The sequence below is a fragment of the Mauremys reevesii genome, linkage group 9, assembly GCF_016161935.1.
Source record: "Mauremys reevesii isolate NIE-2019 linkage group 9, ASM1616193v1, whole genome shotgun sequence".
Lineage (NCBI taxonomy): Eukaryota > Metazoa > Chordata > Testudines > Geoemydidae > Mauremys > Mauremys reevesii.
Window position 1 is genome coordinate 87,097,957 of NC_052631.1, and position 18,232 is coordinate 87,116,188.

General features: G+C 47.7%; 1 protein-coding gene across 4 annotated transcripts in view; it reads right to left on the bottom strand.

Moving 5' to 3' along the window:
* Positions 1–18,232, bottom strand: part of GAB3 (GRB2 associated binding protein 3) — a 113,012-nt gene that overhangs the window by 15,088 nt on the left and 79,692 nt on the right. For all 4 annotated transcript variants that reach the window (XM_039489583.1, XM_039489579.1, XM_039489580.1 and 1 more), the window contains 2 exons: positions 4,608–4,824; positions 1,550–2,025 (listed from right to left, as the gene is read on the bottom strand). In XM_039489583.1, the coding sequence (XP_039345517.1) occupies positions 1,550–2,025; positions 4,608–4,824 (693 nt within the window). The remainder of the gene's footprint in view (positions 1–1,549; positions 2,026–4,607; positions 4,825–18,232) is intronic.

The following is an 18,232-nucleotide window of genomic DNA, read 5'->3' on the forward strand; positions in this document are numbered from 1 at the left end:
CAGCTTTCAATCATAACTGATTATTAAGAATACTATTTCCAGCTATGGGTGTTCCTTCTAAAAGCTTCCAAGAATTGCTTGAACACTGATAAACGGGGCTGGGAAAAAAACTCTCCATGCTTTGGGTTTAATAAGAAGAGCTAAACACCTTGGGTCTGCACAATGCACAAGTGACCGTTTAAACTGCAGAATAAAGGAAGCCAATCAATAATGCTGAATACAAATACCTGTTGTTGCCTCCACTTAGAAAGTTATGGCTCCTGTACTATACATTTGATAGTTTCCAACTAGACATTTTATCTGCCCATTCTGTTCTAAGACTCTGCAGAATACAACTGTATTTGGGTCATACTGTACCATGGCTCACACTTCCTTTCTTGTTTGTTTTTTTTCCTTTTCTTTTTAAACAATGTCTCAAGAATGGGTGAAATTATCCCGCTCAGCTCCAGGGCAGCATAGCATCCTGCTTTATTCCCAGTTTTCCAGCTAGGCCTTATTGAGATGCAGGGACATCAGCTGATTCGCTTAATATCACACTGGGCGCCACTGGTTCTTCTGGGATTATGTCCCATCGCCAGCTTCTTCCTGTCTTCCAGTCCCTTGCTCTCTACATGCTAAAACACATCCTCCTTCCATGGAGTGTACTACCTGCAGCAGCAGAGGTGTTGCACTTAAAGGATCCCTGCATCCGACGAAGTGGGTATTCACCCACGAAAGCTCATGCTCCAATACGTCTGTTAGTCTGTAAAGTGCCACAGGACTCTTTGCCGCACTTAAAGGGGCACTTAACTCGAGTAAGCCTGAATTTTGACTCATCTAAGGATGAAAAAAATTCCAAGAGCCATGTAAGTGGACGTTTGAGCTTGGAATTGATTGACGTGTGTGTGTGTGTGTGTGTGTGTGTGTGTGTGTGTGTGTGTGTGTGTGTGTGTGTGTGTGTGTGTGTGTGTGTGTGTGTGTGTGTGTGTGTGTGTGTGTGTGTGTAATTAACAAACCAAACTCACAACAGCTGTCTGCTGACTGGTACTTACACTGTTAATTCCACATACAGGAGCAGGTGCTTTATGTAGCTGAGGGATACCACTTCCGCCTCAATCAATGTTACAATGATACTTGGCCTTTATAAACCACCTGTCAGTGATTGACTGAGCTGCACGGTGGTCCTAGAAGCTGGGGATACTAAGGCACAGAAGGGCCTGAGTTTGAAAAGTTCTTAGCTCCTATTTAGGCACCTGAATGCTGTGGCAAGATTTTCGAAAGTTCTTAGCACCTGGGTCTCAAGAGGAGCCGAAATCCTGGCCACTTCATTCAGGGCTCACCCAGGGTGACTCAGGAGGTCACAGAACCAGGAGGAAAACACATAAGTCTTGTCTCCCACTCTCATTGGGCAGCACAACCTCTAACCACTGCCACTTGGACCCCACTTCATGCAGAGCAGGAGCCTGTGCACACTCACGAAGGCGTTCGCTTGGCTTTAGACACAAGAACCTCTTTAGATGTGATCACACTGTCACGGCACAACAGCTCAGGAGGGGAAGGGAAGAGTTACCTTTCCAGTGCCGCATATTATCCAAACTGGACAAGGAGATTCTTCTTGGCACCAAGGCAATCTGAGCCCCACAGATCCCACCGTGTCCATTCTGAAGAGCCCCTTTGGATAGGTCCTCCCCGCTCCGGTCTGAGAAATGGGTTGGTTTGGGTGGCCGGGGTGGTGGTGTATTAGACAAAATATCCAGTTCGGTTACGCCATAGGGCAGCCCAGCCTGGCTTTTGTCAGTCTGAAAGGTTGGTGTTAAAGGAGGCCCTAAGAGTGGAGAGGAGGAGAGGACATCATTGAACGGCCCGCTAACGTCTATGCTTCTGGGTATAATCCCATGATTCGCTGGCTGGCCCCCATCCTGGTGCATGATGCCGTTGCTGGATGACAGTACGTGAAGGGAGGGTTGAGACTGCAAGGCATCAACGAAAACATCATCTGATGAGGTCTGCTCCAGGGATCTGTCAGAATTCGACCAGCTGTCACATCTGGATGGAAGACAAAGACCAAATTTTATATCTTCATTCTACCACTGTTGCAAGTGAGCTAGTATGTACTCCAATGAGTTCACACTGTATGAGAGGTACACATACATGCTCATTGGTCCACAATAACACAGCCAACCCAAGGCTTCAACTGCTTCATACAATTTTCTTTTCTGGGTTTTTAAATTCAAAATCCAGTCTCATCAGATTTAAGTCAGTTCTTGAGACCAGCCTCACACTTGGGCTTTTCTATCCCACTTCTGAAACTGCGCATTGATCATTTAATTTCATTCACCCATTGTAAGCACCCACCCTGGGAGTGCTGTGTGTGTTTGTCTTTACTCATATTGCAGGAGCCATTTTCCACAAAGGGTCCAATCCATCGAGTGGCAGATTCAGCCCCTTTGTCTCTTTACAAAGCATGTGGTGCAGTGCAGCTGTGCAGCGAGGGGGCACTGGACATAAGGGGGCCATGCAGCGGGCTCACACGCTGTGTGGTGTAGAAACCTGCTCTGATTGAACTCAGTGTGGGACAGCATGTTGGGAAACCAGGGTGGAAACAGAAAATCCACTGCTGTGAGGAACTTCCCTTCCACTTTTATCAGGATGGGGGGGATTGCATGGGGCACTTTGTATAGTCTACTCCAGACATCTTCTTGGCACTTGGGCTGGGGTTCTGGGCTTTGGATGTATGCCTGAAGTCTTAAGTGATGTTACGTACATGCTCATCCGCAGGACAACGTGCACTTTGGGGGTACAGCTCAGAGTAACCCATGTCATTCACTTTTACTTCCTGTTTACTAAACCCTTGTTCACCAGCCAGTTAACAGTCTATAGTAGCAGCCATGATTCCAACTAGGGTCTGATCCTATTCCCACTGAAGTCAATGGGAGTTTTGACCTTTCTGTCAAAGTGACTGGTAGTATATATGAACAAGGAAGACAATTCTTGGGTCACGTTGCTTCTGGAGTTTCAACCTCAACATCGTAGCCAAAGAGGATCTACTCACCCAGACTATAGATAAGTGGCCTCCACAACATTACTTCAATAACGCATGCAGCTCTTCTTGTTGCTCCAACCCAAACCATGGGGGGCTTTCGGGACAGCCAGGGAAGGATTGAGACTATGGTGCTTGGCTAAGGCCTGTGTCACTTTTCATTGCGTAGTGAATGCTGATGGAAGAATGATGCTACCTGCCCCAAAGCGTACTATGGGCTATACCCTGCCCTCTCCTCCATGGGTATGGAGGCCCCCACCCCAGAGAACAGAGGAGGTTGCACTTGGAAGATATAGGGGGCAGGATTAGGGGACTCAGCACAGTGCTAGTTCTGCAGGGGCTCCTTGCACCCCAGCACATGGAGAGGTTTGGGAGCAGGCTATGGGCAGCCGATGGATCCCCAGATACAGGAGTCCACCAGGCTTTCAGCATGTGAAGGGGTAACATGCCAGATACCACCACTACTGCGGCCACTCAGAGGCCTGGGGTAGGAGGCTTTCTCCTCCACAGCCCCCAAGCAGCAGCACAGCCGTTAGTGCTTCCTGCAGGACAGGCGATTGTGTATCTATATTTGACAGATCTATACATAGGAATGATGTCACCCACCACTGAAGAACCACCACTTCCAGGGAGGCATGCAGCTACTGTTTAACACCACATAGCAACAGTCCTAACTGCTGGGGACTGTATCAACCACAGAGTCAAGCTGGGGGAAGGAATGTTCTTACCCCACCTATAGTGTGTCCTGGACACTGAGGTTAACAGCCTAACTCAGGAAAAGTGCCTGGGCCCTTTAAAAGCCACTGACTGTCAGAACCCCAGTTTTACATCCTGTCTGAGAGATGGCACCTCTAGGAGCACCTGGCCCTCTAGCTGCACCCCCCGGGCCTTACTTCAGTACTGGCTCCCGGGGGGACAGCAAACCCTCAGTACCATTTCCTGAAGCCCAGCGCTCCCTAATGCCATGCTGGGGTATTGGAACCAGAAGGGGCAGAATGAGCTGAGCTTTTCTTGGATCTTTAAGATTTCATTCAACCATTTAGAGGAGAGGGACAAAGGGACTCAGGACGAGCGGAGCGGAGAGGGGGACTGTCAGTTTGTTGGGAATACAAATCCTGCAGCATATTTCTGGAAGTGCAGTAGCCCCTGTATGCTGCTCTGGGGATGTAAAAGGGCTGTAACCAGCCCCCAGGGAATTTCCTTGGTGCAAGAGGGTATCGGGAGGGTGGGGGGGTGCAGAACCAGGCCAAAGCCCTACTCCTCACCCTCCTGCAGCTCACAAAGGGGACGTTGGGAGGAAAGGGTCATGGCTGGAATATGCTGCACTCCAGCTAGTCTCACCGGCAGAAAGGCCCCTATAGAGCTGTTGTAGCCCAGTGTAAGTTAAATCAGCCTCAGGGCTGCTCTAACCTATGCTCGGGGCTGCAGCACACCATGGCAACACGAATACGGAAGGCACACAAGTGGAATGAAGCCCCTTTGCCCCCGACTCTGCTTCCTGTGTCCAGCGCAGGAATGGTGGATGTGGCTCATTGGCAGAGAGACATATCAACTGTAACATGGCTTTAGAGCACGACCTGCGGTTTACCTGATATGATTGAACTTGCCCGTCTCGCAGTTTGATAGGAAGAGGTAATCGGGGAGGAAGACGGACTCCGACTCACTCCTGGTCTCTTCGGAAGCAGAGGCGTCTGTGGTGGCACTGCCTACAGAGGAGGAGGGGTCTGCGATCCTTGAGGTATGGGTGGAGACAGCTGGCGAGGGCTGGAGGGACGAGGTGGTGTGAGACAGGCTCTCCACAGAATCTGCAATGGAACAGGATTGCACCTTGTGATGGATTTGCACAGCCTTCCTCCCCCGAGAACGCTGCACACCCACCCATTCCTTAAGAGCATTGAGCAGTCACAGATCACACCAGGTGTTGATACTGACTGGGAACGCTGCCTCCCTACCCCATAAACAGTGTCTGGGGAAGGAGGCCAAGACATTAACTCATGTAATGGTCTAAGAAGTGCAGTATTTACTCAGTAAGAGACATTAGGGTCCAAAAATCACGCTTCCCACAACCACTCTGCATGGACATTCACTAGAAAGAGCGAACAGGACTAGGGAGCATGGGATTCCAGGCCAGGACCCAGACCCCAACATCTGCGCTGAAAGGCAGCCCTAAAACACAAGCAGTTTGTGTCCGTAACAAACTGAATTCAGCAAGTGCCGGTGGCATTTGGAAATCCCCAAGGAAAATGCCGTGCCTCTGCCTCTTGGCAGCCTCCCTGTCATTACCACAGTGGTTCCTGAGGTTGGACCCGGTGCTCCCTGCACAGACAGTACAGAGAAGGAGAGCGCTCAAGTTCTAACTGTACCGTGCATTACATGTAAGTCATCCCACCCTAACAGCCATTTCACAGCATCCATGTGAATGCAGATCCTTCCTAGGCCAGCCCTGACAGCCCCTGAAGATCCTTTTTGTTCTGGGGAAGCATCATCTTAAACTAGAGATTAGCCTAAAACAAAACCTCAGATCTAAAATACCCCTGAAACCCTGGGGGGATTTGGATCCAGACTTTCTGGCTGCCCTTCACTCTGAATGGCCTGAACCAGAACCCTAGATCAAAACTTTGCTGAAATACAGAACACTGGGGATCCATCCAAATCTTGTGGCTTGGAGCCATCTCTCCTTGAAAGCCTTGAAAACTCCCTTTCTAACCGACTCGGTTGCTGCACTCCTCTCTCAGGTTGGGAAGAAAACAAATCACTTCCTCTGAGGAAAGCACCTAGCTGGAGCAGTCAGTTTTATCAAGTATGGTTTTAGACTTCTCTAGCACAAATAAAGAACCATGAGACCCACTTGAAATTAATGGAGACTAGAGAGGGTTTTCTTCCCACTCTCCAAACCTCTGAGGATGAAACTGATCTTTACTTTCTGCTTGCAGAATATCCAGATTTGTTGCACTGCAGAATTTGTTTGCGGTCTTCTCGTCTCTCTTAATGTTGGACAAAGCCTACATGAGCCAGGGATGTGTTGCAATATGATCCACACAGTTAGGGGCTCAGCAACTTAGTCTACTTACACAGCAGACACATGCTCCTTTTTCCATGAGCCGCAAGGTATTTGGGAAATGGGGATTACCAGCACAAAACCCGATGCTTGCACGTGGCAGTCAGCTGCATGTATAATGTGCCCAATGCTCTTTAAAATTTTGTATGGAAAAAATCCTAGGCTCCAAAGGGTTAAAGCCAAGTCTAAAACCACTCAGAAATTATGGCTAGAGTCATCCTCCACTTTATGAGGACCTACAATTCCCCCCAGGGGCGGTATTTGCAGTGCAGCACCCATCGGAAAATGAAAATCTGGCACCACCAGTATAATGACGACTTCTCTTTTGATTGGGTGCTGTGACTTTTTCAGTCTGCCCATGTGATGTGCTTGTGGGTTCCCTGACTGCTCCTCTTATAGAGCCCGATCCTGCACCCATTAAAGCCAATGACAAAGCGTGCGTTGGGCTCAATTCTCCCTGTGCCTGAGCTCTGCTTGGGGCACAGGCAGGGACATCAGGGAGACAGGGCCCCCTTATTGGGTGCCACCTGGCCCCAGCATTAGTTAGGGACTCCTGAGAGACTGAGTGCCAGCAGGCTGACAGATGCCACATCCCCAATGGCAGGGCTGGTGCAGGAGCAGCTTCCACAAACTTGATACCAGCACTGGGTTTCCACCCACCAGGAAAATTCTCAGAGGGCTGATTATGGCCAGGATCTGGCCAATTTGTGTCTCCAGAGCAGCACCAAACAGCCAGAGCAGAAAGTATGTCCCTTTGATTTCAAAGGGGCAGGATCAGGGCTAGGGTCTCTCCTTCACACACAGTGTCCTTCGTGTTTTAACCCCTTGGATACGTTTGAACATGGAAGTAAATAGCTTAGTGATCAAAGAATGGAGAACAACCTAAAGCCGGGTCTGAACCATAACCTAGATACGGTCTCCATCCTCCCCAAACTTTGGGGGAGTTTCGTTCTGAATCTGACTCCCCCAATTTGCAGTTTGGGCCCATTTGTAGCTGAGCAGCTATGGAACAGTGAGTTCCCCGTGGAATTTGTACACAATTCCCTGGAGGTTCTGGCATAATTCCTCCTCCCCCCACTCCCAACAGGCTGTGCTAAAAGATCAGATACATGGGAACTCCTGAAAGTATCTGAGAAAAAGCCTGAGAAGCTACAAAAGCCATCCAAGAAAGAATTATCCTCTTTCCCTATCGGGTTTTGAATGTAATCCAGCAATAAGATTTCATCGGAGTAACTGGTGAGCAATGGAATCCAAAATAATTCCTATGATACTGCACTACCCCATTACGGCCGCCAGATGGTGTGCATCTTGTTCCACGACCAATTGTTTCCCTATTGTTAGTGTTACTCTAACGTTATCAGCAGGTATTTACCATCCAGGGCAAACCACATGTCTCAAAACACCTACACATTTCATAAATCAAAGCAGTTGTATTCCACCAAAAAACAGCAACTGATCAATACAGAACTCCACAAGTACTGTATGCTTTCAAGGTCCTAAGTATTGTTGCATCAAGATTCAGTAGTAGCAAGCTTGTCAGTTTCTCCAAAGTCCCAATTTCAGGGGCTGCCTGTTAGAAATCCTGAAGACATCTCCTGGTCAACTAGCATTAAAAGGTGGGCCAGATCTTACTTTGTGGGCTAGATCCTGAGGTCCTTACTCAGATTTTACTCAGTCCTTCGCTGGACACAATTCCAACTGACATCAATGTTCTTGTGACATATTTGATGAATGTGTATAGCTTCCATTTTTGTACGCCCCTGGAAAGTTGTTGATAGATGCAATGTATAAGTGTAAACACATCAATAAGGACAGAGCAAGGATTTGGCCCTGTATACTTTGATGTTCGATAACCCCCACTTTCCACCTCACCCCCCCAAACAAACGACCCCCCTGCCATATAATGAGCACAGAAGTACACTTCACCCATGGCAGACTCTAAACCAGCTCCTCAACTGGCATAAATGCAGCATAGCTCCATTGACTATCTAGTCTAAGAGTATAAAAACCCATTCAGAGCCACAATTTGCCAGCCTAATGCTGAGTAGTAACATACTCTGCTGACTTCAGTGAGACTAAGGGAGCAAGATAATACTCATACGCAGTATGCCAGCAAAATCTGGCCCAGAGCAATCAAACAGCTACTTATCAAAGGCCCCAGTCCTGGTACCTTTATCAACGGTTCTCAAACTTTTTTTTACTGGTGACCCCTTTCACACAGCAAGACTTTGAGTGCAACCCCACCCCCTTATAAATTAAAACACTTTTTAATATATTTAACACCATTATAAATGCTGAAGGCAGAGTTTGGGGTGGAGGTTGACAGCTCGCAACCCCCCTATAACAACCTTGTGACCCCCTGAGGGGTCCACACCTCAAGTCTGAGAACCCCTGCTTTATATAAAGTTTAGCAATGGAGTTACTGGGGATTTGTTTTTTTCTTTTCAATATTGTGTCTGACAACTATTTCTTCTTGCTGAATTAGGACCCAATCCTACACACAGTTAGGCCCCGATTCAGCAAAGCATTTAAGCATGTGCTTAAATCTATGCCTTTCACATTCACTTGAACTTTAGGCACATGCTTAAGTGCTTTCCTGAATTTTGCATCGAATGGTTTCGATAGCACTGTTCACAGCATGAAGCATTACATCCGAAAGTAAGTGTTTCCAGGATCAGGCTCTTAAAGTGTATTACATCTGCTGGGTAGCGTTGATGGCTCAAAGTATTACAAACAAGCTAAAGAACTTTTCCTGAAGTTTTACCACCAAGACTCTCTTTACAGGCTCAAATGGTGAACTGAGCTATTCAGACTTTGAATTCTTAGAGCTATATCCTAAGCTGTGGCAACTCAAATATACACTGAGCTAATTCTGTGGGAATCTCAGTGTCACCATCTGACTGCACCGAAAAAAACTCACAACAAGGAGAAATCAGTGGCTCTCTGGATTATTAATACAAACACAGAATTGACAGGCACTAATTCCATCTGCTATTCACTACCTTTAGCATCAGAGTTGTCCCACTGGTAAAGACTCTTAGGTCTGGAATACATTGTAGTCACAGTCAACTGCACTGATGGGGGGGAAGGTGGTTGTGCCCTTTTGTAACCTTTGGGCTGTCCTGACATCTGTAGTCAGCTCCCAAGAGACGAGGTCAGCTTTGCGGGCTTTGCTGGTAATAGAATCGGTGTGCATTAAAGTTATCCTGCAGCAGCCAGGGAGAATAAATTATGCATGGCCATTTTCTACAGAGAGAATGCAGAGAATAGGCTTTATGCTGCTTTGACTCCTCCCACCCCACCCCAACAAGAAAGCGAGCTGACTCTGCTGCCAAAGTAACTGCTTCATTTAGTGTGAATTGCCACAAGGGAGAGCTGGGGAGTGGGAGGGGGATTGGTTGCATGTTTTGAATGTAGCACCATCCTGTATGGATTTGGGCTCTGTATTTTACAAAGCGGTAGCAAAGCGGCACCGTTTTGTAGAGGAGTTCATTTGCAAGTTAAGCGACGGCAACGAGTAAAAACCCAACCTCTGTAGTGCAGTAGATCCTGGAGGACTGATCTCCCCGTTGCACCCTTAGTTGGGGGATCTCCCTTCAATGTATGTGCATAACTCCCCTCAAGGGAGGTTCTTTGCCCCTCATTTGCTGGTTCAAATCCTGTCCAGGGACTGAAAGTCGTTACCACCTGATGGCTGTTTGGGGAGGTAGGTGAAATGACTTCCCCATCACAGCACACACCTAGCCGGGTTCCATGTTGGCCGTATCAGCAGAAAAGTCAAGGAGATGAAAGTACCCTCCCACATCTTGTGGCAATGGACCAGACCATGGCATTAAAGAGGCCCTGGGTCACACTGCCCCTGGGTGAGCTCAGGGAGGTATTAGTCCCTTACAGAGGGATTAGTCACTGAGTTCTCCAGTAAGCACTGGGAGGTGCCTTGACACTTCCCCTCATGCTCACACAAGGACCAGAGCCATCTAGCCCGATGAGGATAAGCTGGTTGTGCTGCTGCCTACACCATCCCATGCTGCTTGGCGGGGGGAGAGGGGAGGGCTGTTCTGTGGGGCATCTATCTTGCATGAGCACTAAATTCAGACAGAGGGAAAGGAAAAAAAAAAAAAAAAGGAAAATAAGAACCCCTCCCCTGGAGATGAAACCTACCCCTGCCCCAACACACACACACACACAGAAGTGAACAGCCCCTTTGGAGAGGTGTCTTCAACAGCAAGGTGTTAGGCTGGAGCCTGAGAGGTGCTGTGTAACCCACTCTTCTCTGTCAATGGAGGTTGAAGGTTCACAGCCCCCCTCAGGAACTGCCCTGCCTGACTATCCTATGTTTTAACCAGAGAGAAGCAACTGCTACCGCAACAGCTGCATTGCCAAGGCCCCTGTTGGAGTTACAAGAACAAATCACACCAGATCCAGCTGGGAGCTGAACACCAGACAGGTTTATATTTTTCAAGAAAAGGGTGGAGGTTCCCAGGCTGAGTCTGCAGTCAAAGCAAAACCTGGTGGGGCCAGAGGACAGAAGAATCCCATTAGAAATCCACTCATTAACCGTGCATGTTCCCAGCACAGATCCCACACTGAGGAGCCTCCTGGCTTGCACCGCTCTCACCGACATCTGCTCAGTGCTTTGCACCTGATGAACTTTGCTTCCCCTCTTGTGCGCTGCTCGTGTCCATTAAAATGCCAGCGCTCACCTCTCTTTGCCTTCCATTTGCCACTGATTCCAAAGCATGGGTTAGGGGTGGGTTTATTTGTCACCTGTGCTCCTTCCTACTTCCAAGCCCTGAAACAAAAGGGGAATCAAAGAGCAATCATGACAGTACTGACCTTCAGAGACACTAATTAGCCCGTCCTCATCACACCCTAATAAGTATAATTTCCATTGCACAGAGGGGAGCCTGAGGCAGAGAGGTTACTTACCCAAGCATTCAGAGACTCACAGTCAGAGTTCCTGGCTTCCAGCCCTCTGCTCTCAATACTCACTTCTCAAGTCGGACTCACTCATTTCACATTTTTCTAGTTACCCGCCACAAACATCATGTCTCAGCACCACCCACAATGGAAATGCAGCATATGCTTTATGAGCTGGAATAAAATAATTCCTCCTAATATCCTGATGATCAATAGCTATCTAAAGAGAGCTGAAGTTATTCGCTAGAAGTCAATTTTTCTGCTTGGCTGGTGTGATTTCAGAACATCAAAATGTGGCATGAGGGAGCCTCAGGGGTTGCTCTCTTATGGAAGCCAGGGGCTTCTCCCTGGATGGCCCATATGGAGGACCGGAGTATTAGCCCTTCGCCTCCGGAAAGGACGGTGTTAATCCAGCAGCTAGTGCTGACTGTGATGGTGCATTTTTTCTGGCTGGCTTGCCACTAGCATTAAGCCGTCTCGTTCAAGTGTGTTCATTGCACTTCCATTTCCAGATTGACTCGCTTCCGTATATTTGGGTTACCCCACTTTCCCCTATTTGCAGATAATTTATTGTACAATTTCCCCAACAGACTCCAAGCATGACCTCAAAAAGACAGAAAGACAGTATCCCCAGGCACTCTCTAATAATGGCCCTTTGAGCCATTATTAATTGGCTGGTTTTTTATAGGAATTGTGGCAGGTCTGATCCATAGCACCTGATGGATCACTTCGGGGAGGGTGTTCCATACATGGGGGGGAGGGGGTGGTCTGGAAGAAGGCACAGAAATGTGTTTGTGAGGAGCTAAGAAGGGGGCTGATGAGGCTGGCATTACCCGCAGACCAGAGGAGGTGGGGGCAGGGCAATAAGACACAGGAGCACACAAATAGGGAGGTAAATATTATGAAGGATAAAATTACACACAGAAAATGCGAATTTATTTTTCAAGAGGTCATGGTGGCTAGTCAACTGGACATGAGCTCCCATGAGCTAATGCAATCCTTGGATGTATAACGGGGAACATAGACTAGAAATAGAGAGGATATTTTACCTCTGTATTTGGCACTGGTGCGACCACGGCTGGAATACCATGTCCAGTTCTGGTGCCCACAATTCAAGAAGGATGTTGATAAAGTGGAGAAGGTTCAGAAAGACAAACCCCGAGAATGGTCAAAGGATTAGAAAACATGCCTTACAGTGATACACTCAAAGAGCTCAGTCTATTTAGCTTAATGAAGAGAAGGTTATGGGGTGACTTGATTACAGTCTGTAAGTACCTGCATGGAGGAATATTTTGAAATATTTTGAGCTCACCTATGCAAGGCATCAAGCCCAGGGATTTCACTCTAGACTCTGTGGTACCTGGAGCAGCTTATGGGGCGGGGAGAAACACAGCGATTTTTTGGTGAGCGGAGACCAGTGAGTTTCAAGGATGTTTATGACTGTATCTATTGGATTTCTGGGAACTGGGTGGGCGGAAGCCCGCCCAATGCTAAAGGATCCCCCCCCAGCCTAAGGGGAGGATCTACAGGACCTCAGAAACCCACTAATTTCGGGGGACAACTAATAAAAGAACAGAGACAGGAGTGCGGTCAAAGGGTCATAAGAAGGGAGCCTGACGGGGACACCGAGCAGAGAACCCCAGACAGCGCCCACTGCTCCTCGAAGGCGTCAAGGGAGCCAGTGGACACCGCCCAGAGGAACTCCGCCCGGATACGTGAACGGACTAAGGACCGGAAACAAGCCCCACAGTCGCAGGAGTCTCCATTGGCCAACTGCCTCTCCCTGGTCACGTAGATGGCCAGGTGATTGCCTTTGTAAGCAAGGAGCAGAACAGTCACACTCAATGTGAAATGTTACCGGGGTCACATGGAGGAATTTGAAGAGAGAATTCAAGATGAAAGGTCCCTCCTGGGCTGAGGAGCTCCTGGAGGAGTTTTTAATGCAGAGTTATAATCTTTGAAAGTAGGGCATGGTAATGAAAAAGCCTAAACAACCTTAACAGGTTCTCCAATGAAATCCTGTTAGATTATATTGCTCCTGTTAACCATCCTTTCAGCCTGCATGCAGTATGGGGCGTGTTGCGCTTCTCTGCTGCCTGGTCCTCTCTTCCTCCTCTCCTCTTGCATGGGCGTCTCTGCTCCTTGGTTCCTTTCTTCCTTGGACATGTTGCCCAGCCACTTGGTCCTTTACTCCTCTCGTTTCCCTGGGTGCCTGCCTTGTGTAAGCAGCAAGGCTGGCTCCTGCTTGTTCTCATCTGATTTTGTGGTTCTTCTTTGCCTGGCAGCCTGTAAAAGCTGCTGGGAACAAAGATGAGAGCCAGCACCACATGGCCAATCAGCAGTGAATCTGTAGATCACCAGCATGTGCTCTGTGGACCACAGTTTGCGAACACCTGGTGTACAGCAAAAGGGTGACTCAGCAGCAAGTGGGGTTAGAGTCCTCTCTCTGGGAATGGATCCTGCCATTCATGGTGATGGGACTTGGTGATCTGATAGGTTTTTCTATGTTCCTGTACACTGGTACCAGCGTGCCCTATTCATGCTGTACCTGCACAGGCCTCTGTGGCCTGTGATAGATTATACAAGCCTTGTTTCCCTATCTGTTTAGGTTTTTATATCACTTTGGTAATGTCTTAATTATTTCTCCCTGGCCCATTTTAGGCAGTATAGGCAGAAGTGCTTCCTAGGGATTTCTGTCCTGTGCTTCTCAGCTATGCCAGGAGTGGGAGCAGGCTGTTAAAGAGAGGGAGTAGGGAAATACTAGTGTGGAGTTTCACAACTCCAGCTGGACTCCACTACAGCAGAAAAGGGTGCAAAGCAGAAACACGATGGACGATTGCACAGTTCCTTCTCTAGCTGCCATTTCCTAGTGTAACCAGTAAGTGGCATGGTTTCTTGGGTTACTCAGATGTTGCAGCCTGAACACTCTGGCCTGGTAAACCCTTCCCGACAGCTATGCACACAGGTGCTTCCTGACATCTGTTTGGAACTTGCATTTCTCTTCACTTATTCTTTGCTGTCCCTCTCTGTGTTGACTCAAAACAGCTACTTGCGGTGGGCAGTACGGACCCTGTGTAGGACTCACAAATCGCAATTCGTGTCTGGCCCGTCTTGGCTGTAGAAATGCCAAATTAGTAGCTCTTTCATCGTATGAGCCTGGCCTATTAACCCCGATTCTTCTCCGTTTGAAGGGGCTAATTCGAAGCACAGGAGCGCTGGGCATATGACTAAGTCACTGAGTAAACCTGCCACTGCCCTTTTGCACCCATCATGAACAAAGAATCTGAAATTAGATTCTGGCCCAACAGTCACAAACAAATGAAAAAGGTACATGGAATAAGAATGATCGGGTTAGCTACATAATATTGGTTTGGAGATTAATTTTTAATGCACTGAAAAGCTTATTAAAATTTCCCGCAATTGACATATCTTTGATATGATGATTCACTCCAGGGAATATTTTTACATACAAGACTTCAAGTCAAAAAAGCACATGGCATTTTACAGCTCTGTTCTCTTCTTATATTCATGTTTAATGGTAATTTGTTGAAACTTACAGACACTTTGGGGATTGAGGTGCTTCTAATAAGCATGAGTAATCAGCAGCGGCTTAAATGTTGATGTACAACCTATGCAACTTTATAGGCGTGGTGGTAAACTGGCCCAGAATATGGTCCTGAATCCACCCCTTCCCAATCTTCACCAGACCACCAGGCATTTCAGGATAAACCAGGTATGGTCCTAATGACTCTGGAGATAATGACTGCTCTTTAAAAGTCTGAATAAGGGGGAAGACTCCTATAGTGTGGCAGCAAGACTCAGGGCTTGTCTATATTAGGGAAATGCGCACAGGCATAACTACAGATTCAGTAACTGAATTAAACAACATGGATGCAAGGCTTTTAAAAACCAATTTAAGAGTGCCCACACAAAGAGGCTGAACCAAATTAATCAGTTTCTAAAGCAGAGGTCGGCAACCTTTCAGAAGTGGTGTGCCGAATCTTCATTTATTCACTCTCATTTAAGGTTTTGCATGTCAGTAATACATTTTAATGTTTTTAGAAGGTCTCTTTCTATAAGTCTATAATATATAACTAAACTATTCTTGTATGTAAAGTAAATAAGGTTTTTAAAATGTTTAAGGAGCTTCATTTTAAATTAAATTAAAATGCAGAGCCCCCCAGACTGGTGGCCAGGACCTGGGCAGTGTGAGTGCCACTGAAAATCAGCTCGCATGCTGCCTTTGGCACCCGTGCCATAGGTTGCCTACCCCTGTTCTAAAGCAATTTAGGCCTGGTCTACACTACGCGTTTAAACCGAATTTAGCAGAGTTAAACCGATTTAACCCTGCACCCGTCCACACAATGAGGCCCTTTATATCGATATAAAGGGCTCTTTAAACCGATTTCTGTACTCCTCCCCGACGAAAGGAGTAGCGCTGAAATCAGTATTGCCATGTCGGATTAGGGTTAGTGAGGCTGCAAATCGACGGTATTGGCCTCCGGGCAGTATCCCACAGTGCACCATTGTGACCACTCTGGAAAGCAATCTGAACTTGGATGCACTGGCCAGGTAGACAGGAAAAGCCCCGCAAACTTTTGAATTTCATTTCCTGTTTGCCCAGCGTGGAGCTCTGATCAGCACGGGTGGCGATGCAGTCCCAAATCCAAAAAGAGCTCCAGCATGGACCGTTCGGGAGATACTGGATCTGATCTCTGTATGGGGAGACAAATCTGTTCTATCAGAGCTCTGTTACAGAAGACGAAATGACAAAGCATTTGAAAAAATCTCCAGGCTATGATAGACAGAGGCCACAGCAGGGACTCAGCACAGTGCTGCGTGAGAAGCGTAACGGAAAGCCAAAGAATCAAATGGACGCTCATGGAGGGAGGGAGGGGGTACTGAGGACTCCAGCTATCCCACAGTCCCTGCAGTCTCCGAAAAGCATTTGCATTCTTGGCTGAGCTCCAAATGCCTGAAGGGTCAAAAACATTTTCCTGGGTGTTTCAGGGTGTATGTCATCAATTTACACCCTTCCCCCCGCCCTGAAAGAAAAGGGAAAAAAAATCGTTTCTCGCCTTTTTTCAATGTCACCCTATGTCTACTGCATGCTGCTGGTAGACGGGGTGCTGCAGCGCTGAACACCAGTATCCTCTTCCTGGTGGCAGATGGTACAATATGACTGCTATCCATCATCATCATCAGCCCGTGAGTGCTCCTGGCTGGCCTCGGTGAGGTCGGCCAGGGGCGCCTGGGTAAAAATAGGAATGACTCCCGGTCATTCCCGGCAGATGGTACAAAAGGATTGGTAACCGTCCTCATCATAGCAACTGGGGGCTGAGCTCCATCAGACCCCTCCCCCTTTCATGTCTAAAGAAAAGATTCTGTACTGCCTGGACTATCATAGCAGCGGGAGGCTGCACTCCTCTCCCCCCCACCCTTTAATGTCCTGCCTGGACTATCATAGCAGCTGGAGGCTGCCTCCCCCAGATTTTATCTCACTAAAAGTCAATGTTTCTTATTCCTGCATTCTTTATTACTTCATCACACAAATGGGGGGACACTGCCACGGTAGCCCAGGAGGGTTGGGGGAGGAGGGAAGCAACGGGTGGGGTTGTTGCAGGGGCACCCCCTAGAATGGCATGCAGCTCATCATTTCTGCGGGATCTCTGGGGCTCTGACACGGAGCGGCTGTGCTCTCTGGTTCTTTAGTACACTTGCCCCATATTCTAGGCAGGACTGACTCTATTTTTAGACAAAACAGAAAGAAGGGAATGACCCAGGGAGTCATTCCCATTTTTGTCCATGCGCCCCCGGCCGACCTCAGCAAGGCCAGCCAGGAGCACCCATGACAGCAGCAGACGGTACAAAAGGATTGATAACCGTCATCGCCAATTTCCAAATGCAAATGGTGCAAAATGACTGATAACCATCATCTCATCGCCAATTTACAATGGCAGATGGTGCAATAGGGATGGTTATCATCTCTGCTACCTTGCAAAGGCAAATGAATGCTGCTGTGTAGCACTGCAGTACTGCCTCTGTTAGCAGCAGCCAGTACACATACGGTGACAGTGACAAAAGGCAAAACAGGCTCCATGGTTGCCATGCTATGGCGTCTGCCAGGGCAATCCAGGGGAAAAAGGGCGCGGAATGATTGTCTGCCGTTGCTTTCACGGAGGAAGGATTGAGTGATGACATTTACTCAGAATCACCCGTGACACTGTTTTTGCCCCATCATGCATTGGGATCTCAACCCAGAATTCCAATGGGCGGGGGAGACTGCGGGAACTATGGGATAGCTACGGGATAGCTACCCACAGTGCAACGCTCCGGAAATCGACGCTAGCCTCGGTACATGGACGCACACCGCCGAATTAATGTGCTTAGTGTGGCTGCGTGCACTCGACTTTATACAATCTGTTTTAAAAAACTAGTTTCTGTAAAATCGGAATAATCCCATAGTGTAGACATACCCTTAGACCTTGCATACAGCTATATCGGCATAGTTAAACCAACAAAACGATCTAGTGAGGACACAGTATTATTAGTATCAATGTGCTTATACTGGTGCCCTTGCCATAAATTATATCAGCATATCAGCGCCAAAGGCTAGGTCTACACTACACTTCTGCTGACATAGCTGTGTCACTCAGGGTTGTGAAGAGACCTTATCCCTGATCAATACAGTTGCACTGGCAGAAGTGCCTAGTGCAGGAGCTCTTTATGCCAATAAAACTTCCAAGGATACACAAAGCCTTAGACTGGAGCACAAACTGTGAGAAGGTAAGGCCTGAACGTTGCTTGAGCACTAGCTCTGAAGGTATCTTGATTTCAGACAAACACTTACTGCCTTTATAAAAGGATCTCTTCAAATCTCATTGGAGAGATCCTTTGAGCGAAATACACCCGAGGCCTAGCCAACTAGGCCTCACTGAAACAAACCTTCATCTATCCTGTTCTTTGCCTTTTGATGACTTTACTTCTTTGACTCACTTTGTCTTTAGCTTCACAGGGACAGTCTTATCCTCATTTTAGACTTTTTGACAAAATTATACATACAGTAATAACAACAATGCAGCACCCAACCTCCCAAACCTTACAATTTCAGCAAGGTTGAGAGAGTTTGTTTCTGAACCATCCTCATATTTCATCCAAGCTCAGGTGAGCGAGTGATTCCAGCCCTCTCAAGGCTCCTAGCTCATGTTGCCTGTGTCTAAGTCCGACTTTGCTAG